The sequence below is a fragment of the Myotis lucifugus genome, unplaced genomic scaffold (genome assembly GCF_000147115.1).
Source record: "Myotis lucifugus unplaced genomic scaffold, Myoluc2.0 scaffold_99, whole genome shotgun sequence".
Taxonomy (NCBI): Eukaryota; Metazoa; Chordata; class Mammalia; order Chiroptera; family Vespertilionidae; genus Myotis; species Myotis lucifugus.
The window spans coordinates 3,549,534-3,574,574 of record NW_005871147.1 but is presented as its reverse complement, the minus strand read 5'-3'; the positions used below and the strand labels follow the sequence as shown (position 1 = coordinate 3,574,574).

The 25,041-nt window shown below is 36.6% G+C and overlaps 1 protein-coding gene across 5 annotated transcripts in view; it reads right to left on the bottom strand.

Moving 5' to 3' along the window:
* USP32 (ubiquitin specific peptidase 32) overlaps nt 1-25,041 on the bottom strand; it is a 122,759-nt gene that overhangs the window by 43,647 nt on the left and 54,071 nt on the right. For 4 of the 5 annotated variants that reach the window (XM_023756831.1, XM_006092236.3, XM_023756830.1 and 1 more), the window contains 7 exons: nt 18,241-18,372; nt 15,107-15,214; nt 12,113-12,228; nt 11,685-11,747; nt 8,393-8,476; nt 7,344-7,405; nt 1,104-1,206 (listed from right to left, as the gene is read on the bottom strand). In XM_023756831.1, coding sequence (XP_023612599.1) covers nt 1,104-1,206; nt 7,344-7,405; nt 8,393-8,476; nt 11,685-11,747; nt 12,113-12,228; nt 15,107-15,214; nt 18,241-18,372 — 668 coding nt within the window. The remainder of the gene's footprint in view (nt 1-1,103; nt 1,207-7,343; nt 7,406-8,392; nt 8,477-11,684; nt 11,748-12,112; nt 12,229-15,106; nt 15,215-18,240; nt 18,373-25,041) is intronic. The other variant, XM_023756829.1, reaches the window with a different exon arrangement.

The following is a 25,041-nucleotide window of genomic DNA, read 5'->3' as shown; positions in this document are numbered from 1 at the left end:
TCTGTAGCTAGTAAGACATTAATAACCATTTATTCTAAGGTCAAAGTAAGAACATAAAGACAAAAATAATTTCAAAATAGACTGTGACATGTTACCCAATACTCTCATTTTCTACCTACAATCACTATCATTATCTATAAGGTCTTTGAAGTCATTTGCCTACTTTCACTCCTTCAGTGACATTTAAAGTCTACCTTTTCCAATTAACATATTTTATGTGTGAAAACAAACTACTAACCTCTGCAAAAGGAAAAAAGAAACAGGTAGAATGATAAGGAAAATAATGTAAACAATCTACCAGTATTTTCTGATAAACAATGATAGAAGTATTTTCTGATAAACAATGATAGAAAAGGGCATATAGGAAAAATATGAATAAAATTATTAGATTTTTGGTTAGTAATCATTTGACAACTGACAATGAGTCAACAAAATGTATCAACTGACTCTCGAAAATGGAGAATTTGCTTACTGGAATTACTGTTTTCAGTTTTCTGAAAAAAAAAAAAAATCCCTTGTATGTTTTAAATAAGAGTAGAATATTCACTAATAATTTCTTCTTTAACTCTTTATTTGGAACAATGTGAGGTTATCGTTTAGAAATTGGGTTCTAATATTACTTCTGAAATTAACTTTCTTAAATAGAAAATCACCCAGGAATCTTCAATTTTTTGAAAAAAAGGTGAAATAATGAAGTATAATGTGGTTGACATGCCCTTGGATTTAAAGTCAGTCCTTATATTTGATTCCAGAATTTCCACTCTGAGCAAGAAATTCAGGTTACCTCTAGTCCCAGTCTCAGGTTCCTCACAGGTAAAATAGATATAATACTACCTTCCTCACAGAGATTGTGAGGACTAAATGAGATCTGTAAGGTGTATATACATGCACCTGCATGCCCAATATTACCTTCCTCACAGAGTTGTTGCAGGGAGGAAATCTGTAAGCACAGAGCCTGGTACATAGCAAGTATTTTATGGGAAATCATTTCTATACCCTTCAAATCTTTAAGTTGGAGCATTTTATTATTAGCCAGTAGTCACCCAAAGTCTGTAGAATTGAAAATCCTATGAAAAAGGTAGGTAAACAGAAATCTTACTCACATATTTGACATAGTCCTTCCACTGCTGCCACCACTGCATGGAGATGATAAACCAATTGTGTCCTGGTTGCAGACCATACCTGCTCTCCCGTTCTAACCATCCTCTATACATACAAAAGAAATTTAGTACATCAAATGGTGTGTGAAACAGATGACCACACACCCACAAATTATCATTAGCAATTTTCACAAGGGAAAAACATGAAATAAATAGATATACTTGGGAAATGACTGTAATTTAGATTAGTGAAATACTGATAAGCCAATTTCAGGGAGTCACAATACCACTGTCAAGTATCACTCATACTGATGATGTTTTTATTTTTTAATTTTTATTGATTTCAGAGAGGAAGGGAGAGGGGGAGAGAGAAACATCAATGATGAGAGAGGCTCACTGATCAGCTGCCTCCTGCATGCCTCCTACTGGGGATAGAGCAGGGGTGGGCAACCTTTTTGTGAGTGCGTGCCAAAACCAGCAAAATCTCTGACACAAAATTCTTCTGCGTGCCAACCCTGATTTTTTGAGAACATGTTACGCCTACTTGATATCTCTTAAGGTGTACGTATGTGAAGAACCTTGAAGAAATAAAATTCATTCGAGCGACAAAAACACAGTATATGATGATGAAAAATACATTTATTTTTTAATGTATACATGTACACTGATAGTCCGACAGAAAACTTTATGACTCTGTTTGATATTATCAGTGGGACTTTTGCTGCTGCATCACAGATGACAGAGATTTTACATCAGGTTTATATTTCGTGACCTTCAGAGATATGCACGAGCTTCTACTTTCATCCGTCAGGCTACTCCTATTACGAGACTTAACAAAATTCATCACTGAGAACAAAGATTCACAAGCGTATGTGGATGAAAACATGGAGAGTAACGCTGTTGTAAAGTTTTTAAAACAGAAAAAATTTTCTGGAATGGCATTCCAAGTCCTCAATAGTTTGTTTTCGACATTTCTCTCTGGTACTCCTGTCTCTAATGGCTTTTTTTCAATGTTTTCCAAGTCAACTTTAAGGTCAATAAATTTCTGCTTCCAAATTGAGCTACAGTGAAATTCAATCAACTGCATTTCAAAGTCAGCCATGTCTATCCATGAAAACATTTGTAAGTTTAGTTCCTCCAGTTTCATGCTGTCTGGAAACCTCATGAATTTTGCTGTCTCTTCCAGTTCTCTGAATTTTGCAAATCTTGAGAAGAACTGCTCAATAGTTGACTCGATGATGTTTAAAAACAGCTTTTGAAGGCTTTGACAGTCTGTTCTGTCATCTTTTAGGAGGTCTTCGATGTGCCTCTTGAGGTTTGGGAAATATCTAAATCTCTCACCATCCACATCCCTCTTAAAGACTTCCAGTTTCTTTTCAAAAGCCTTTATGTAACCAAACATAACATCAAGTGTCTTGCCAGTTCCTTGTAATTTAACATTTAAGTCATTCAAATGTTCACAAAAATTGTAAATGGAAGATTATAAGAGAGGGTTTTGCGCAGCAGCAAAAGTTACTGGCGTGCCATGTTTGGCACACGTGCTAGGGGTTGCCCACCCCTGGGATAGAGCCTGCAACCTGGGTATGTACCCACTGGAATCGAACCTGGGACCCTTCAGTCCACAGGCTGACACTCTATCCATTGAGCCAAACCAGCTAGGGCCTGATGATGTTTTAAAAACAGCTTTATTGAGGAATATTTTACATATCATACAATTTACCTGGATTAAGTACACAACTCAATGATTTTGATAAATTTGCAGACATGTGCAACCACCACCACAGTAGAATTTTAGAATATTTCAATTACCCCAAAAATATATCTATTTTTAGTCAATCTGTGTTACCACCTTTAGACCTAGAAAACCACTAGTCTATTTGCTATCTCTTATAAACTTCCCTTATGTGAACATTTCATATAAATGGAATGATATAACACAAAGGTCTTTTATATCTGGCCTCTTTTATTTAGCATAATGTTTTTGAGGTTCATCTATATTATAGCAGGTATCCTTAGTTTGTGCTTTTTTATTACTGAATAGTATTCCAAAAGTACATATACACCACATTTTGTTTCTCCATCTAACATCTAATAATTTGAAACTGGTGAAGTGTTTTTGCAAAGTACCACCTAACATTTCCATTAGCAATGTATGAGGGTTCTATTCTTGTTTCTCTAGATTCTCACCAACGCGTCTGCCTTTTCTATCATAAATGTTCTAGTGGATGTGAAATGGTATACTAAATGTTACTGAATTGTATGCTTTAAAATGGTTCACTTTATGTTATGTCAATTTCTCCCAAACATTTTCATACATCCCAATGAAGCAGTTATACATTAAGCAGTTTTCCCCTATTATTCCCTTCCCCCATCCCTTGACAATCATCCATCTGTTTTCTGTACCTATGGATTTACATATTCTGGATATTTCATACAAATGGAATCATACAGTATGTGACCTACTGTGAATAGCTTCTTTCATTTGTGAGGTCCATTCATGTTGTAGCATGTATCACAACATCTTTTTGTTTTATGCTGAATAATATTCCACGGTACGTATAAACCACATTTGGTTTATCCATTCATTCACTGGTAGCTATTTGGACTATTTCGACCTTTTAGCTATTTTGAATAGCGCTGTTATGAACATCTATGTACATCCTGTTTACAAATGTTTTAATTATATACTTAAAATTGGAACTGCTGAGTTATGTGGTAATACCATGTTGAGGAATGACCAAATTGTTTTCCACAACGGCTACACCATTTTACATTTCCACCAGCAATGTATGAAGGTCCCAATTTCTCCACATCCTCATAAAATCTTTTTTTCCTTTTTTTAAAAAAATGTTTTTATTGATTTCAGAGAGAGGAAAGGAGAGAGAGAGAGAGAAACATCAATGATGAGAGAAAATAATCAACTGGCCGCCCTTTGCCCCCTATCCCCCTACTGGGGATGAAGCCCACAACCCAGGCATATGCCCTGACTGGGAATCGAACTGTGATCTCCTGGTTCATGGGTCGATGCTCAACCACTGAGCAACACAGGCCAGGTGGCATTGCCTGTTTAAATTTTGACCATATAATCCTGTTCTCAAGTATTCCAAACAACTCTACTTCAGTAAACTCTTTTATCAAGTAGTCCAAAGCCAAAAAAAAAACTACTAAAAAATTTGTGTACACACTGCTTTTAAGAAATATATGAGTTATAATCTATATATTGAGAGTTTATTCTAAAGGAAAAGTTTAGTTGAGATTTAGTCCTGTTTCTGAAACTTTCTAGACATTAACATTATATAATGGTAACCCTAAAGCAGGAGTGGGGAATGTCTGGCCCGGGGCCATAAAAGGCCAGCAAAATCATTTCTTCTGGCCCTGGCAAGGCATCAGGGGTGTGTTAATTAAATGTTTGACCAAATACAGCAGGTTAATTTTTAAGATGATAATTTTGTATAGCCCGAGAATCCTATATAATAGAAGCCTAATATGCAAATAGACCAAACAGCAGAATGATGGGTGGAAGGATTGGTTGCTATGACACGCACTGAGCACTAGGGGGCAGATGCTCAATGCAGGAGTTGCCCCCAGCCCGCAGGCCCCAGGCCAGCCAAGGCAGATGCCAGAAGGGGCCCCCTGACTACCCCGCAGGTCACCACACAGATCGACCCTGATCGCTGGCCAGGCCTAGGGACTCTACCCGTGCACGAATTCATGCACTGGGCCTCTAGTGATGTTATAAATATCCAAATGGCCCTTGGCAGAAAAAAGGTTCCCCACCCCTGCTCTAAAGCAATGAAAAATATTCAAGGTATTAAAAATTGAGTTATAAATATAAAAATGTGCAGGCCTAACCAACTCAGGTATTTTACCTCAAGTAATTTTGCCTAAGTAAATCCTTAACCAAAGATGTACATACTTTATTACTAAATTTTCCCATATACATACATTAAAGAAATATAAATAGGGGATGAATAGGACCTATTAGTTAATCATTTAAATTATAAGAAGCCTTTATTAATATGTAAAAGTATAATTTATATGATATGCATTTAAAATGCACGCAGAAAATAAAACAATATTTCAGAATATTCTTTTTTTATAAAAAAATTTATAAATTCCATCAGAGACATACACATATGTGGTTATATGAATGTAAAAAGTGCTAACATGCAACCATCAACAAAAAGGAAAGGAAACTTATTGAATGGGAGGAAATATTGCCAACTACATAACTGATAAAGGGCTAATATGCAAAATATACATGGAACTCATGTAACTCAATAGCAAAACAAACAAACAAAAAACAACCCAATTTAAAAAATGGGCAAAGGATATTTTTACAAAAAAGACATACAAATAGTGAACAGGAACATGCGAAGGTGCTCAACATCACTAATCATCAGGGAAATACAAATCAAAACCACAATATCACCTCACATTTGTTAGGCTATTACCAAAAAAACAAAGTATAACAAATTCTGGTAAGGATGTGTAGAAAAAGAAACCCTTGTACACTCCTGATGGGAATGGAAACTGGGCTAACCACTATGAAAAACATTATTGAGGTTTCTCAAGAAATTAAAAATAGAACTACCATATGATCCAGCAGTCCTACTTCTGCGTATATATCCAAATAAAACAAAATCATTATCTTGAAAAGATGGCTGTACTCCCATTTCCACTGCAATATTATTTACAATAACCAAGGTATGGAAACAACCTAAGTGTCCAACAACAAATTAATGGATAAAGAAAATCTCTCTCTCTCTCTCTCTCTCTCTCTCTCTCTCTCTCTCAGGAATATTATTCAGCCTTAAACAAGAAGGAAATCCTGTCATTTACAAGAACATGGATGAAGCTGGAGGGTGTTATGCTAAGTGAAACAAGCCAAACAGAAAAGGATAAATATTGCACAGTATCATCTTACATGTGGAATCTTTAAAAAAAAAAAAAAAAAAAGTCAAATCAGAAACAGAGTAGAGAAATGGTTGCTGGGGCTGGGGGAAATAGAAAGAGGTTGCTAAAAGGGTACAAACTTTCATTATAAGATGAATAAGGTTTGTGGATCTAATGTATAATATAGTGACTATAGTAGATAACACTTGTATAATTGAAATTTGCTAAGAGAGTATAACTTAAATGTCCTTCCCCCCCACCCCCCAAAAAAGCTAAAGATGGTAATAGAAGTGTTAATTAACTCAATGGGGAGAATCCTTTTATAAGATGAACATTTATGAAATCATCACATTGTACATTTTGAATATCTTATCATTTTAGTTGTCAATTATACCTCAATAAATAAAAATGCCAACAGAAATTATCTAAATACAGAGATGATGGGCATTTTTTATTCTTTTTGCTTAGGTCTACTTTCTAATCTTTCTACAATAAATGTGAACTATTTTGTAGTAAGAAAAAATTGCTACCTGTTATCTTAATTTTTTTAAATATATTTTTAGCCCTAGCCAGTTTGGCTTAGTGGATAGAACATCGGCCTGCGGACTAAAGGGTCCCAGGTTCGATTCTGGCCAAGGGCACATGCTATGGCTGTGGGCTCGATCCTCAGTAGGGGGCATGCAGGAGGCAGCCGATCAAGGATTCTCTCTCATCATTGATGTTTCTATCTCTCTCTCCCTCTTCCTTCCTCTCTGAACTCAATAAAGAAATATATATATGTTAAAATACATATATATATATGTGTATGTGTGTATGTATGTGTGTGTGTGTGTGTGTGTGTGTGTGTATATATATATATATATATATAAAATTGATTTCAAAGAGGAAAGGAGAGGAAAAGAGAGATAGAAACATCAATAATGAGAGAGAATCAATTGATCGGCTGCCTCCTGCACACCCCACACTGGGGAACCAGCCTGCAACCTGTGCATTTGCCCTGACCAGGAATCGAACCATGACCTCCTGGTTCATAGGTCGACACTCAACCACTGAGCCATGCTGGCTGGGCACTATCTGTTATCTTATAAAATGTCTTATTTCAAAAAATTAAATTTAGTACCAGTGCAATTTTAATGTGAAATGGAATTTGATTTCTAAATTAATACAATACATTGGTTAGAAAATTACTTAAAAATATCTCGATATGTAATTGTTTTGGAGAAACAGGGTGTTACTATAATGATTACATTAAAGTGGGACATAATATTACTTAGTAATGATATATTTTGGGTGTTAGCAATTTCATCTATATAATGAAAAATACACAGACTGAAACTACAAACTTACCTAATAATTTGTCCTTCCTCTTCTGGAGTAGCTGGTCTTAATCCCAGAACTATGTGACATACCTAAAGAAAAAGTGGTAAATTAATCTTCATTGACTGGTGCTAATGACTAGATTGTATTTTTCACAGTCTCTGCAGAGTTTTCAATTAATGAACTATTAATGAGTTACTTGAGCAAATTTGAACTTTAAATTTTAGCTATTCTTTTTTTTAAATTGATTTTTAGAGAAAATAAGGGAAAGGGAGAGAAAGAGAGAAACATCAATGTGAGAGTGAAACACTGATCGGCTGCCTCCTACATAACCCCTACAGGAGATCAAGCCCACAACCCAAGCATGACTGGGAATTGAACTGGCAACCTTTCCGTGCATGCAACGATGCCCAACCAACTGAGCCACACTGGCCAGGGCACCATAAAGTATTTATATAAATTGGGGCAAGAGAACTACTTCAGGAAAATAGTTAAAATCTAGCAAGTTCTATGACTTTTCACTCCTGATAACTTTTCTTCTCTCTTTGTCCCTCAATCTTTCTTGAACCTTATAAAGAATAAAAATATAAATAAATAAAAACTAAAAAAAATTAAGAGACACCTTGAAACTAAGATAATCTAACTAAAGAGACTGTATACTTTGAAAAAATTATAGTTGCCTACTAATGATCCATCTCTCTGTTCACACTATCTCACTTGTTAGGAAGGGCTTTTAAAAAAGTGAAGCCCTTTTTTTTCTATAACAGTGAAGAAAAAGTAAATTATGATGGCTTTTATGATTCTCTGTAAGTCTACGTGCTTCTCTATCATGAGGTATGATAAGATAAATAAACAATATCACCTAAATTCTGCTTTCCTATCTCCCACATCATGATTTTGAGAAGGTTCAATAGGCACTCATGCTCTATCTTACCATCTTTCAAGCATGTCTAGGATAATATAGTTCTATTTATCATATGTGGTTTTGCAGTCCAGTTGCATTAACTACTACATAATGGAAAATATATAGAATTACTGCTACTACTACCCTCTGAAACTGTCATTTACATTAAACGTACCTGGAAAAGGAGATTCAAAAATTCATTGGCAAGTACATTTTTCACACTCCAGATCTGATAGTCTTCTAGAGTAAGATGGCCCATCTGAAAGAGAAACAATATTTAAAAAGATCTCATGCTAAGAATGTCGTTTTTTATAGCATTTGAATAAAATCTGGCTTATTAAACTTATATTGGTCATCTGTCTGAAAACAAACCAATAATTTAAAGTAGATTCTAGCCTGGCCCGTGTGGCTCAGTGGCTGAGCATTGACCCATGAACCAGGAGGGCACATGCCCGGGTTAAAGGCTCGATCCCCCGTAGGGGACATGAAGGAGGCTGCTAATCAATGATTCTCTCTCATCAATGATGTTTCTATGATTCTTTCCCTCCCCCTTCCTCTATCTGAGTTAAATATAAAAAAAATATTTAAAATAAAGTAGATTCTATGTGTTCATATGACAAGTAGTCCAGCTAGCTAGAATAAGTTTAAAAGTAACAAAAATCTGTTGAAACAGTCAATGGTAATGAGGACAATCTATCATCAACAATTTTGTTTCAACAAGACCTGGAAAATAACAGTATCTTCTGTTTCAAGGGTTACCTATGGAAAACTACAAAAAGCTCTGGGTAAGGAAAATGGAGTATTCTTTTTTTTTTTTTTTTTTTTGATGCAAAACCTAAGATTTCACTATAGCACAGAGACCAATATATTAATAGGTCATGAAAAAGTGGTGTGGGAATGCAGGATGTGATGTATAAACTGGAGGATTGGGTTATTTCCTTTATAAAACGACAGTACATGTCGCTAAGGAACACACTTAAATTAACACTGTGAAACTGAAATGAAATGTGGTACAAAAATAACAACTTCCAGGCATGCCTTCAAGCACCTCCCTTAGGACTTGCAATCTCTAGGCTTCAGTGTGGGGAGGATTACAATTCTTTGGAAGAATAAAAAGTTCACACTTTTGAAATGCCAATTTCAGAGAATTTTAAGGTCAAAACATAGTGGGTTCATTTCTCTTCACCTTCAAGGAGAAATCTGATGCTTTATTCAAATCCGAATTAAGCTTCTAGTTCAAATCCCAACCCAACCTTGTGACCTCCAGCACTGATGCTCTTTCCACTGACTAAAGCTGACTGGATCAGTTTAACTCCTGGTCAAAGAGTCTGAGTATAACCCAGTCCTTTCATTCTAACAACATTCTAAGACCTTCTTAGTAACAAAGAGCAATATTATCAGACTTCTTAAAGATTTAATATCTACTTTACATTTCTCCAAAATGCAGTTTAACATTACATTTTTATAAGTTCGGAAAGCAACATTTTTGTGTTGCCAAAGAGCACCAAAAATTACATATACCATGTAGAAGATGATATATATTTTTTCTTATCTGGCAAAAATATAACCAAATATTTCATATTTCATGTATTCAACAATTACCTAATAACCCTAGCTAAAAAATGTTTTAGCTTTTATTATTTAATGATATTGATATATTCTCTTCTCAATATAAAATAACCATATGTAATAAGGAAAGATCTAAAAGCACTATAATTACTGACTTTCAGGATACAATTTCTATTAAGTATGTTAATACCAATCTAAAGGTACAAAATAATGGGTAATATAGGCACAATCTAGTCACAAATGGGTATGGTTAATAGCTTTGGTTGAAAGGTCCAAGTTCCATTCTAAAATGCTAACCACCCTGGCTGGTGTGGCTCAGTGGCTGAGAATCGACCCAGGAACCAAAAGGTCACTGGTTCAATTCCCTGTGGGGGCATATGCCAGGTAAGGGGTGTACAGGAAGCAACCTATCAATGATGTTTCTCTCTCATCAATGCTTCTATCTCTCTATCCTTCTCCCTTACTCTCTCTCTAAAAAATCAACAAAAAATATTAAAAAGTAAAAAATTAGACCTAACTGGTTTGGCTCAGTGGATACAGCGTCGGCTTGCAGATTGAGGGGTCCCAGGTTCGATTCTGGTCAAGGGCACATACCTTGGTTGCAGACACATCCCCAATAGGGGGTGTGCAGGAGGCAGCTGATCGATGTTTCTCTCTCATTTCTAACTCTCTATCCCTCTCCCTTCCTCTCTGTAAAAAATCAATAATAAAAAAATCAAATCAAATGCTAACCATTTCATTATCATGGTTACATGGAGTTGAAAAGCTAAATTATCTTTTTAATGTTCACAGCAGAGCCAGAAGTAGCAACTCTATCTTATATAAAAATAGACAGCAATAATACCTACATACTTATTAAACACTCAGAAAAAAAAGTGTTAGCAATTATATCTCTACATAAGGCATTTTCTAACAGAAACTTTCCCAGGTTTTCTATACACTCCAAATAGAAGTAGATGCCATAGTATTTGGCAAAAAAAAAAAAAAAAAAAAGGTAAATGAAGGCAGGATGACTGAAATGCCAAACAAAGCTCAAGCCCTATAAAATTCATTTCTATTAACTTTCTATTGAGCACCAGTTAATAAGACTATGATGATTCCTTCTGGAATTATGATTGAAGAAAGAAAAAACACTGATGTTACTTTTTAAATCTAAACTTCTATAAGCAATCTGCTACTTGGTACGTCAGTGTTTGAGTGGAAAGGCTCAAATTAACTCAAATATGCCTCACAATATGTAGCTTATTTTCAGTTTCACAGGGACACACACATACCACAATAAATCAAACTATAGGAGTAAACCTATTATAATAGTCTTAGTAATAAATATTATCAAATTAAAAAATTAAAGGATTTATTCTTTATAAAGTACATGCTTATTTTGGCTAGTATTCAAGAACTTGAGAGGGCCTTACCAGTACTATTTAAAAAAACAACAACAAAAAGCAAACTCTTTTAGGAATACATGGACCACCCAGATTAGTATTAAAAAATCATTATTCTAATGCCTACCATCATCTGTTAGTTTTGCCCCTGTTCCTGACTTCATATAAATGGAATCATACAGTATATTCTTTTTGTGGGGCTTCTTTTGCTCAATATAAGGTTAGCCTTACCATAACTTATTAAAATGGAAGAAATAAAAATTATAAACTATTTTGACAAGGGCTGTGTCTACTTAATTTTTATAAAATGCCTAGCTTATAATAAATGTTTTTATACATAAAACACATGGAATGGACTGTCTTTAGAGTCAACCTGGAGGTATTGTTACCACAGATCCAAATAAGCAGTTGGTACGGATGATACAGAACAGATTAAAATATTAATGCTATATATCCCAATTTTTGGTGCATGATATTTTTAGAAAAGGATAAATTAGTCCTGGCTAAACTCACCTTTGTGGTGTCATGTGCACTCAATATGCCTTCTACAATATCAGACAGATCAGTATGTAATTCCTTTAAAAAGAGAAATTCAAAGGAGTAATTAGGAAAGAGTTGATACCACTTTTATTATTCAGTGGCCAAAATATACTATATCTTGACCAAGTATTTTTTATTACCATAAATAGAATTTTATATTTGCTTTTAAAAATTACAATAATTATCCTGTAGTTTCATTCTTACTTTATACAGCTTATTAAATTTTCTAAGGCAAATTCTCTACCCAATTTTGCATCTTCAGCAATGAATATTTTGAGTAGCATAATTCAGCAACTAACAGTAATAAAAAATCCTTTTCATTCGCTGACTTTTAAAAAATTCTCCACTCCACTTTCCTATTGGAAGTTACATACAATAAGATGTTTAAAATCAGAACTTACTGGGATATCATCAGTGCGGTTGTCCTTCCAGACCTCTAAAAGTGCAACCACCATGTCTCTCAGTTCAACCCTAGAGAGAACTCCATCTCGGTCAACATCAAATACCTTGAAGCAAACTAAAAAAAAAAAAACTCTTATGAAGGGGAATTAGTTTTATGTTTAGAAGTACAATACATTTCACTAGAAGCTGCCCTAGTAAAATTACTGAGTTTCTCAAACAAATATATTCTGGATTAAGTTCTCATCTAGAGCAGACATAGAAATATGTCATTAAAGTCCCCTGAACATGTAGGACTAACTGCACACTTCACTAATCTGTCTCTCTCAAAATTTTTTTTAAAATATATTTTATTGATTTTTTACAGAGAGGAAGGGAGAGAGATAGTTAGAAACATTGATCAGCTGCCTCCTGCACACCCCCTACTGGGGATGTGTCCGAAACCAAGGTACATGCCCTTGACCGGAATCAAACCTGGGACCCTTCAGTCCGCAGACCGAAGCTCTATCCACTGAGCCAAACTGGTTAGGGCTGTCTCTCTCAAATTTGAAAACAAAAAAGGGGGCCAATAAATATTACCATACCTCACAGGTTTTAAGGAGGTAATTCAAGCCCTTAAATTAATTTCTAATATTTAAAACTGATCACTGAAGAGTTGATTCTTCTAATGATGAAAATATTCAATCTACATTAAGAATCAATGACAAGCTGGTATTAAGATAGTCTACTTCCATTTTGCCTCTCCAATTAAACTAATATACACTCAAGGTTTTGCCAAAGAAGAATTTCAACTCTTCAATGAAGTTTATATATAATACTAGAGGGCCGATGCACAAAAATTTGTGCAAGAGTAGGCCTTCCTTCCCCTGGCTGCTGGCACCCGGGACCCGGCTGGCTTCCCTCTGGCCCTGGCTTCATCAGGAAGAATGTCCGGAATGACGTCTAGTCTAATTAGCATATTACCCTCTTATTATAGATTGTAAGAATTAGAAATATAAGCACTTTGCTAATTAACTCCAAATGAATCACTAGTTTGTTAACTTTCATTGGTCCATCAGCAAAGAATTTTAAAAAGTTTTTAACTCCATAATTAAGATCAAGTGAGAAGCAAAAATTTCAGCCTCTCTTTTTAATATTAGCACTTTATTTTTTTGTTAACCTTCATCCGAGGATATTTTTCCACTGATTTTTAGAGTGGAAGGGAGGGGGAGAGACAGTGAGAGAAACATCAATGTGAGAGAGACACATTGATTGGCTGCCTCCCGCACGCTCCTCAACCAGGGCTGGGGATAGAGTCTGAAACCAAGGTACATGCCCTTGACAGAATCAAACCCATGACCCTTTGGTCCACAGGCAGATGCTCTACTCACTGAGCAAAACTGACTAGGGCAATATTAGCACTTTAATGGGAACAAATAATCCTATATAATAAAGAGCTAATATGCTAATTAGACCGAACAGCAGAACGACCATTCCGGACATCCTTCCAGACGAAGTCAGGGCTGTGAGGGGCTGCGAGGGCCGAGCCCCTTGCACAAATTTCATGCATGGGGCCTCTAGTCTATCATAAATCCAGATCAAACTAATGGTATATCATCATGAAAAAAAAAAGAAGAAATCTAAGTTTTTAATATTAAGTAATAATCTATTTCATACACACCCAAAATAATTATGCTGTTAAAGTGCATTATTGTATAATATTACTGAAGGTCAAAATATTCAAATACCACACTCAAAACAGACAACATTTATGATCTGTATTTTAGAAAGACAGATAATAACCTTAGTAAATATATCAGTATTAGGTACCAATTAAATGTAAACTGCTGCATTTTGTGAATTATGGTTAAGATTTAATATGTAACATGCTTATAAATTATGCTATAACATTTTAGCTAGATTTAAATGACCAATTTAGTATTTAATAAAACTGTGTTTTGATCATAAATTTCACTTTGCTATTAAAATATTTATACAAGTCATAGAAAATGAGTTGTACTTCCAATTATGCAAGGCACTGAATTCTCTATATAGACTACTAGAAAATATTTTCTAGGGGGGAAAAAAAGAAAATAGTTTTTAAATGTTTAACATTTTCAAATATATTATGGCTGAAATAGTTTCTTTATCATGAACTGTAAATTCATCAGGAAACTCAACCCCACCTATACATATAAAGGGCTATGTGACCGTATGACTGTCCGACCATCCAGCCAGTACCTATGACACACACTGACCACCAGGGGGCAGATACTCAACACAGGAGCTGCGGTGACTTGGCAGCAGCGGTTCTCGAATGACGCACCCCGGAACCAGAGAGGAGGGAGCCCGATTCCTCACAGGGCCACGGGATTCCACGATTCCACCTTCTGCTGTGAGTTATGTTGTTCCTGGGGCACTGTCGGCCCTGAATCTGGTTTATTGCACACTTGCATTTGTGTTCCACACCCTGTACAAAAGCAACTTTGCAGGGTGCCCTCTTGCACTCGGGGACTCCTCGGGGGATGTCAGAGAGCTGGTTTCAGCCCAATCCCCACAGGCCAGGCCAAGGGACCCCACCTGTCAGAGCGACCCCACTCACTCTGCAGACACCAGTGGTGCCACCCAGTCCTGCACTGCTGGCCACCACCTGGGACCACCTGCATCAGTCCCTGCACCGGAGCCAGTGCTGTGAGCCAGAAGATCTGTCTCCCCCTGCCCTCCCCTTACACTCCACGGTACCGCCCCAGGAATTCTAATTAATTTCCTTTCAATGTGCACGAATCCGTGCACCAGGGCCACTAGTTATTAATAACAAAGATACCAAACTACTCCACAGTGCAAAAGAATAGATGATTGAATCCTTAGAATGGCTTCAATAAAATCTCAACATGAGACTGCTATGTGCTAATCTGACAAAGTGATGAAAATTCAAGCCTTAATCCACAGATGATTTTAGATGAATACTAATTTTGTCACTGTATACTTTGCAAATTTTGTGACAATGTTTAACTTACATTTTTGTCTTTCAGCCAGGGGTCCCCTGCAACAGGCTGATAACCCACAGGATATCTCCTTAAAATCTATGTGATTGTCACGATTTTCATCAAAAGCATTAAACAAACCTGTAAAATAGGAAAAGACACCATAAACCAAAGCAACCAAACTTCCTAATGTTATAATAACATATTTATAAAAGCAGGCATGACTCCCATAAACTGGCCAAATATTTTTTTAAAAAGTTTATCAGTAGTCTCAGGAAGTTGTTTTTTTTTTTCTTTTGGTATAAGTATAACTAAAACTTAAGATCCTAGCAGAAATACATTACTATCATTTAGTGTTTGGTTATGTCTGCCTCTCTCTATTTTGTATCAATTTTAACGACTAAAAATGGCTATAGTATACAAAATAAAATTTAATTAAAAATCCATCCCAAATCAGAAATTATTTAGAAAGATTGAGAAGTAAAAGGATGCCCTAGCCAGTTTGACACATTGGATAGAGTGTCAGACTGCAGACCAAAGGGTCCCGGGTTCGATTACAGTCAAGGGCATGTACCTCAGTTGCAGGCTCCTCCCCGGCTCAGGCCCTAGTCAGGGCTTGTGCAGGAGGCAACCAATCAATGTGTTTCTCCCACATCAATATTTCTCTCTGTCATTCCCTCTCTCTTCCACTCTCCCAAAAAATCAATGGAAAAATATCCTCAGGTGAGGATTAACAAAACAAAAAAAAGGAAAAAGGAAAAGTTTAACTGCACACTCAAAGATATACTATTATTTTTATCTTTTTATCTTTATTGCTGAGAGTATTACAGATTTCTCCCTTCTCCCCCTGTATTTCTCCCCCTCTACCCAGTTCCCACCCCGCCCCAGGCCTTCACCACTCTATTGTCTATGTCCATAGGTAATGCATATATGCATATAAATTCTTTGGTTAATCTCTTCCCGCCCTCTGAGATTCTTCAGTCTGTTCCATGTTTTTATGCCTTTTGTTCTATTTTACTCATCAGTTTATTTTGTTCATTAGATTCCTTGTTCATTTATTTTGATTTTAACATGCTGTTATTAATAAGCTCCTATAAAGCTCTTCCATGACATGAAGAAAAATAACACATTATATTAAGAGAAGTTCTATACTGCACTCTTCTTTGTACTACATAATCCTATAAAATAAAGAGGTAACATGCAAATTGACCATCACTCCAACAAATAAGATGGCCACACCCATGTGGTCAAAGATGGCCACCACAAGATGGCCAGCAGGGGAGGGCAGTTGGGAGGGACCAGGCCTGCAAGAGAGGGCAGTTGTGGGCGATCAGGCCTTGCAGGGGAGGGCAGTTGGGGGTGACCGGGACTGCAAGAGAGGGCAGCTGGGGGCGACCAGGCTGGCAAGGGAGGGCAGTTGGGGGAGACCAGGCTGGCAAGGGAGGGCAGTTGGGGGTGACCAGGCCGGCAGGGGAGGGCAGTCGGGGGCAATCGGGCCAACAGGGGAGCAGTTAAGCGTCGATCAGGCTGGCAGGGGAATGGTTAGGGGGTAATCAGGCTGGCAGGCAGAAGTGGTTAGGGGCAATCAGGCAGGCAGGCAGGCAAGCAGTTGGGAGCCAGCAGTGCTGGATTGTGAGAGGGATCCAGATTGGAGAGAGTGTAGGCGGGGCTAGGAATACACACACACACCGCCGTGATGAATTTCATGCACCGGGCCTCTAGTCTTTTTTAAATGAGGATTTAAATTTCAGAAAGAAAGGGGATTTATAATCCAATCCTGTGGTTTTCAAATATTTTGTAAAAGGTAGAAATAAAATTATTTTGATTTAAAATGATTTATCAAATTCTCCAACTCAGAAAAGGTAAAAACACAGCTGTACTGTTGAAGTGGGTGAAAGTCCAGAGCCTTATCAGTTCTGGCTCCCCTAACAAGTACTTCTGAAGTACCCTAAAAATCTGAAGAATACAGATTACATATTCCAAGAATGTAATTCCATACCCTCAGTTTAAAGAGTAGAAAACTAAAAACTCAGAAGGGGGTTCCCAAAAGGAAGAAGTTTAAAAAGGTCAGAAGAAGCAGAACCCAAATATTCAGATTCCAAATATGTTTTTGTGTGATATCACCTACAATTACTCTTTGTATCCCTAATGTTTTAAAAAAGTCATAGCATGCCTGGCTGGTGTGGCTCAGTGGTTGAGCATCGACCCATGCACCAAGAGGTTGCCAGTTTCATTCCTGGTCAGAGCTTGTGCTCATATTGTGGACTCAATCCCTAGTGGGGGGCATGCAGGAGGCAGCCAATCTATTGATGTTTCTATCTCTCTCTCCTTCTCCCTTCCAATAAAAACATATATATTTTTTAGAAAGTCATAGCAATGGAAAGTTTAGAGCCAGCAGGGACCTCAGAGATGGTCCAGGCCAGTAGTTTCTTAATTTCTTTTGGTAGTTGGGGTGGGAGAGAATATAGCAATGGAAACTTCTTATGTAAAAAAAAAAAAAGTAGAGGCACTCAAATTGAGGAAGAAATGGGGCTAAAAAAAACCTTGGTCCTGGTTGATGTGGTTCAGTGGTTATAGTATCAGCCCCGCCCACTGAAGGATCATGGGTTCAATTCAGGTCAAGGGCACATACCTGGGTTCGCACCCAGGCTCCAGTTGGAGTGTGTGCAAGAGGCAACCAGTTGATGTGTCTCTCTTGAATCTATGTTTCTCTCTCTCTCTCTCTCTCTCTCTCTCTCTCTCTCTCTCTCTCTGCCTTCCCTCCCTCCTTTCCATTCTCTGAAAAGCAATGAAAAAAGTATCCTCATGTGAGGATTAACAAAAAACACACCCAAATAAAACAAAGCAAAAACCTGGAGCTCTGCCCATTCAGTGGCCATCACCCTAATCCCTGGCACCAGCTACTAAGGTACCTCTTTGGAGTACAGCTTCATAGCCACTGACTTGGTCAAACTAATTTATGCAAGGTCACATAGGTAGAACAGGATGCTCAAAACTACAATCTTAATTCCCATTTTAGTTTTTTTCCAATAAACTCTGCTATTTGCAAGAAACTTGCAAACCTGTAATATTATGGCCTTTAGAGTTAAGATATATTGGTTAGTAATAAGAGATGGGCTCAAATCTGTTTACCAAAAAACACTTGAAGAAAAGAGAATAATTCCTACCTTCACTTAGAGATGGACGAATAGGTGGTGAAACCAAGGGGCCAAATGTCTCTAAATCAAATCGTCCAGTCCGGGATTGAGCCTTCAGCAACCAATAACGTTTCTCCAGATCAATGATGTCTGATTCCTCCACTAAGAGTCATATCAAACAAAATTATAAAACCTCTCAGCCTCCTCTTCTGGGCAGTTTATCCTAATAATATAACTTTTAAGGATATATTTTAATTTCCCAATTTAATTGCTAAAAAAAAACCATAATCTATCTAAAACAAAATTCTGAAACACAAATACATTATATCTAAAATAGCATGAAAAGTAAATTCAAGTTAACATAAAAAAGATTTTAAAATAAAAAATTACTTTTGCAATTGCCCATTTAGTAGACTGCTTAAATCCAATATGTAGAATAAACAACTGAAACATTTCTTTTTGGTATCCCACACCTTTTTTATCTGTACTTATTTTTTATCAGTTTCAATCTCTATCTGGGGTTTAAAGATTCTATATACATATTTTCTCCACTATAAACATTCTAAGAGCAAAATCTATGTCTGATTCATCCTATCAATATGGTTACTACTTACAAATTCAATATTTATTAAGTAAATGAAAAAGAGTATGATAAAAGATATTATAAGTAACAAACTCAATAATGATAGCAGAGTTAGAGGATTTACAATGTGACAGGTTATAGGAGCATCATGAAAACATGAACATTTTTCTTTCCTCATTCATCAGAAGATATATATTTTTAAAACCACAGATACACTAATCATAGTTATATTTTATATGTGCTTTCCCCCCTCTTTAAGGTACTAAAGTATTTCTGATTAATTGATGTTTACATAATACACTAAATTAGAACACAGAAAAATCACACCAATTGCATCCCAATTTTTTTATCTTAATCTCCTTAAAGAACACAATTTCTTTACGGAAGTAGAAATGTGGAAAGAGAAGTAGAACATATTTAGAGGAAAATAATGATCAGATTGGTCCTGGTTACCAATTAAAACCATGCTTTAGAGCTTCCTTTTAAGCTCACGTTAACTATTCATTTGGGGGTAACAGACTGCAATTCATTAATTAAATATTTGCCAAAAACAAACTATGGTAAATTATATGTGTTATATTATTATTACTCAAACACTTTGAATGAATTGACAGCTGAACACTTCTGAGAAGAGGGAAGGCAGATAACCTTATTTTCCCTTAAAGAGGTAATAATTGCAGTAGTTGCTCTATTTGCAATTCATAAACCAACACCTAAAACATATACTTTATAAACTATATAGAAATGAATTTATTACCCATCTATAGATATTTTTTTTCTGGTTCACAATAGCAGCATACAATATTCCTAACATTCTAAATAGTTCTTGGCCTGCACGATGGGCAATCCTACTCAAGTCCCACCTTGTCAGAGGCTCCAGCTACAGAAAAAACTCTTTAATGCATAATTTCATTCTAATTTTTTTTAAAGCCAGGCAAAATGTCCAAGTGTTTTCAAACAGTCACAAAGTTCCTCAACATTTTTGAGGATGCAACCTTCTCAAAAGCAATGACCTTCTGAGATGTAATTAAAATGGCTGTAAGCCTTACCTAATTTACAAGACAAGAGGATGAACAAGGAGGGACATGCAGATCTACTAGTGGCTTATGGTCTAAGAATCACGAAAGTACTTTTTTTGTATTCAAAGTTTTTAACACTACAAACTAAAATGTGGCAAGGGAATACAATAATATACATATTTTTAGTTGAGATAATAAATGCTAAAATAGAGACAATGTAAATTTGAATTAGATATGAAAAGAAAAATAATCAAAATTAGTTATGTGGCCCTAAAATTAGCCCAAAATACTGTATTAATTACCTGAGAATCCAGATTCTATTACTACAAGGAATCACTGAGGTAGCAGGCTTATTGACTCTTATGATACATTTTAGGGAAACTTCAAAAACTCTTTCTAGAGGAGAAACCAAGATGGCGGCATAGGTAAACACCAGAGATTGCTGCCTCGCACAACCACTTCAAAAATACAACTAAAAAACAGAACGGACATCATCCAGAACCACAGGAAGGCTGGCTGAGTGGAATTTCTACAACTAGAAGGAAAGAGAAAAGCATACAGAGACTCAGAGGAGGTGAGGTGCTGAAGTAAAATACAAAGGTGCGGAGGTGCATGTGGAGAGGGCTGGCGGCTGAGGACGCAATTGTCTTTTTCAATCGGGAGGGAGTCTCAGGCTCTGAGCTCCAGTTCCGGGTGAGTCTCTGGGGACCCAGACTCATACGGGAGAAACAGGACTGTCTGGCATCGGTCAGAACTCGAGGGCAGCTTTCTCTCGGAGGCACTCGCAGCGATTGCCGGGGCCTCTGAGGGCAGGACTGAGAGCAGCCATACTGTTCGCTCGCTCGGCCCGCCCTGTTGATCCCCTGGGACCCCGCCCCTCCCAAGCCTTGCACAGAGGCTTTTGCATATGAAAGGCCCGGCCCTTTGTAATCTGAAAATTACTTAAAAAACTGCAGCTGCCCCAAGGCCCCAGGGCAACTTGCATTGCTTTACAGCTGGCTGCTGCTGGGTAGCCTCAGGCAAAGGCGAGATTAGCACCTCCTTAGATCCAAGAGCCAGTGAACCCAGTGGTCAGAGTGGGACCATCCAATTACAACTCCTCAGATCTATAAGGGACACACTCAGGGGGCAGACTCAGTGAGCACCAAAGTCCCACTGAAGCAAGTCTTGCCCTATAACGGTGTCTTCAGCACAGAAGTTCTCCCACCGTAGATACAGCTGATTCTCACAGCCAATTGGCCTGGAGGTCAAATCCTCCCAGTGTTACCTACAACAATCAAGGCTTAACTACAACAAGACTATGCACAAAGCCCACAAGGGGGTGCACCAAGAGTGTCTACCTCAGGTAATTAGGGAGGCTGAGCCACTGGGCCCTATAGGACACTTAGCACAGAAAGCCACTCTATCGACACAGCGAAGCATAAAAAATGCCGAGACAAAGAAACAGGACACAAATGACAGAAATGGAGGAAAGCAAACTACTGGATATAGAGTTCAAAACCACACTTTTTAGGTTTTTCAAGAATTTTCTAGAAACCGCCGATAAATGTAGTGAGATCCTCAAGAAATCTAGTGAGACCCTCGATGTTGTGATAAAGGACCAACTAGAAATTAAGCATACACTGACTGAAATAAAGAATATTATACAGACTCCCAACAGCAGACCAGAGGATCGCAAGAATCAAGTCAAAGATTTGAAATATGAAGAAGCAAAAAACACCCAACTGGAAAAGCAAAATGAAAAAAGAATCCAAAAATATGAAAATAGTGTAAGGAGCCTCTGGGACAGCTTCAAGCGTACCAACATCCGAATTATAGGGGTGCCAGAAGAAGAGAGAGAGCAAGATATTGAAAACCTATTTGAAGAACTAATGACAGAAAACTTCCCCTACCTGGTGAAAGAAATAGACTTACAAGTCCAGGAAGCGCAGAGAACCCCAAACAAAAGGAATCCAAAGAGGACCACACCAAGACACATCATAATTAAAATGCCAAGAGCAAAAGACAAAGAGAGAATCTTAAAAGCAGCAGGAGAAAAATAGTCAGTTACCTACAAGGGAGTACCCATACGAATGTCAGCTGATTTCTCAACAGAAACTTTGCAGGCCAGAAGGGAGTGGCAAGAATATTCAAAGTGATGAATACCAAGAACCTACAACCAAGATTACTTTATCCAGCAAAGCTATCATTCAGAAGTGAAGGTCAGATAAAGAGCTTCACAGATAAGAAAAAGCTAAAGGAGTTCATCACCACCAAACCAGTATTATATGAAATGCTGAAAGGTATCCTTTAAGAAGAGGAAGAAGAAGAAAAAGGTAAAGATACAAATTATGAACAACAAATACACATCTATCAACAAGTGAATCTAAAAATCAAGTGAATAAATAATCTGATGAACAGAATGAACTGGTGATTATAATAGAATCAGGGACATAGAAAGGGGATGGACTGACTATTCTTGGGGGGAAAGGGGTGTGGGGGATGCGGGAAGAGACTGGACAAAAATCGTACACCTGTGGATGAGGACAGTGGGTGGGGAGTGAGGGTGGAGGGTGGGGTGGGAACTGGATGGAGGGGAGTTATAGGGGGAAAAAGAGGAACAAATGTAATAATAAGAACAATAAAGATTTAATTTTAAAAAAACCTCTTTCTAAATTCTATGAAAAATATGATCAACATTAAGGAAAATTACTCTCAGTTATTAAAACATAGTTCTTAAAAATCATAGTTATTTTATTATTTATTTCACTGTACGTAAAGGACAATCGTTCAATGATCTTGCCTGGATCAAATGAAATTAATTATTGAAGAGAAATAAAAAATAATCATTTGTGAGTATCCCAAGGGAAAAAGAAACTAGAAAAATGAATCTGCAAGATTCTCTGCAGTCTGAAGAAGATGGCTCACAACCACCACAACTGCCACATGACCAAATCCTTTTATCTGCAATTACAAGCTACTCATAAAAGATTAAAGAATAAAATGACTGTGTCAATCAACTGTCTTCAGGCCCTAAAATGGAAATAAGCATGCACTCTGGGATTCAAACATTCCAACTTTGACACCTATTTGATCTTGAGAAAATTTCTTTAACTTCTCATAGTCTTGGTTGCCTCTTTTCAGAATGGAGATGAAATGAAGGATTAAATGAGATAATGTACACAGAGATGGCACAAGGATTAAATGAAATAATGTACACAGAGTATAGTGCCTCCTCTAGAAAGTACCCAATCTGCATGTGGTAAATTTGAACCTTCCACAGAGCAAAGTATTGGGGAGGGGGGTGGTAGGGGTGACGGGAAGTGGGAGGGAAAGGAGGGAGGAGAAGTACAGGAACTATAATAAAAAATCATTTAATATTCTGCAAATATGTAATAAAAGCATATTAATATTATGTGTCTGACAAAAACTATAGATATGACTGTGAACAAACAACTATGTTTAGATTCTAATAAAAGTAAAAATTGGTCATTTTAATCTAATGTGGAAAGTACAATGAGGCAACAGATACAGGGTTTTCAGGGAGCATGTGAGCAGCTAGGCCCTGGAGATCTTGCAGAGGCAAAAGAGTATTTACAAAAAGTCTGTAGGCAAGACAGGTAATAACAGGACAGAAACACAAACAAAAAAACTGTTGTGTTCTCTTATAATTCAAACACAGGAATAACTTATACAAGGACCTGTATCATGGACCCAAGATAGAAGACAAAAAACAAAAAAGAACTTTACTTTTCAAGAAGTGACAAAAAAAGAATGTTAAAGATGACAGACATTTCAACCTAGAACTAGAAGGCAGTTAGACAGAATGTAGGCATTTCAAAGGTTAGCATCTAAAGGATGAGCCTTCAAACTCAAGAAGAGAGCTGCCAGATTGTTTTTGGCTAGGACTATGCATGTTCAGTAGTAGAGGATAGATACACTGATCTAAGTATGTAAAATGAATTACATTTTGAGTTTATAGTCTGTGTCTCCAAACTCTAACACTATGTGGAGCTAAATAACTGTGAAAAAACAGATGGGGAAAGGGTATTTCAAGAAAAGGCCAAAAGACCAGGGTTTAGTCTTAGACTATTCTCTCAGATATGAAAAAAAGAGAATGAATTAACAGCTGTTCCAACCTATTTCAAACATTTAGTTATACAGAACACATTTACGCTCTATCTATATGTTCTCATGACTCTGAACATCATCACCAAGATGTTCAGCATTGCCTGGCAGGTGTGGCTCAGTGGTAGAGCATCAACCTATGAAATAGAAGATCACAGTTTGATTCCTGGTCAGGGCATATGACAGGGTTGCAGGCTCGATCCCCAGTAATGGGTGGGCAGGAGGCAGCCAATCAATGATTCTCTCTAATCATTGATGTTTCTATCTTTCTCCCTCTATCTTGCTCTCTGAAATCAATTTAAAAATATTTTTAAAAAATATGTTCAGCATTATTGCAAACATTGTCTATGTCTCTCTTCACTATAAATGGCTTTAAAAATTAACTTGTCATTAAGAACATTGTTTATACTTGACCAAAAAAATTTCTTATAAAACTAATCTTAGGTATTTAAATAGCAAACTATGAGAGATAAATATAACCATCTTGATAAACATTTGGTTAAGATCTATTCAAGCATAAAAACTAGAACTTTGGGCTAAAGTTCTAATTCAATATCTTAAATTTAAATAAGAGGTAAGGTAACAATAGTTTGAAATTTGCAGTTCTGAAAATGTACTTGCCATGACAAAATCTAAAATCTTGTGTAAGTCAAATCAGTTAATTATTCTAACTGTATTGAATACAAACAGCTCCTCAGTTTCATTTGTGATTTACATAAAAGAGAATAAAATTTGATTAAATATGGCAGTATGTTCAACTTACTGTGACTTTAAATTTCACTTTATAATTGTATGTGAAAAAGTAATTAAAGGCATCTGCATTCTAATATAAATATTACTTACAAGTGAAATATTGTAATTCCTTTATGTTTCCTGGATAACTTGGCTCATTACACAAATTTAAATAGTTATTGATTCTGTAAAATAAATATTTTCTGTCTACTTATAAATTAGTTAATAACAGTCTCTATTTTTATCACAAGTTTCCACTTTCCTGACATATTATTTGAAAAGTATAAAGTAGCATATATGCTTTGAGTCGAAGAGCCTACAAAGATGCCAGTAGTGAATTGCTTAGACAGAAACTGAGAATTTATAAATGATAAATCAGTCATCAGAATG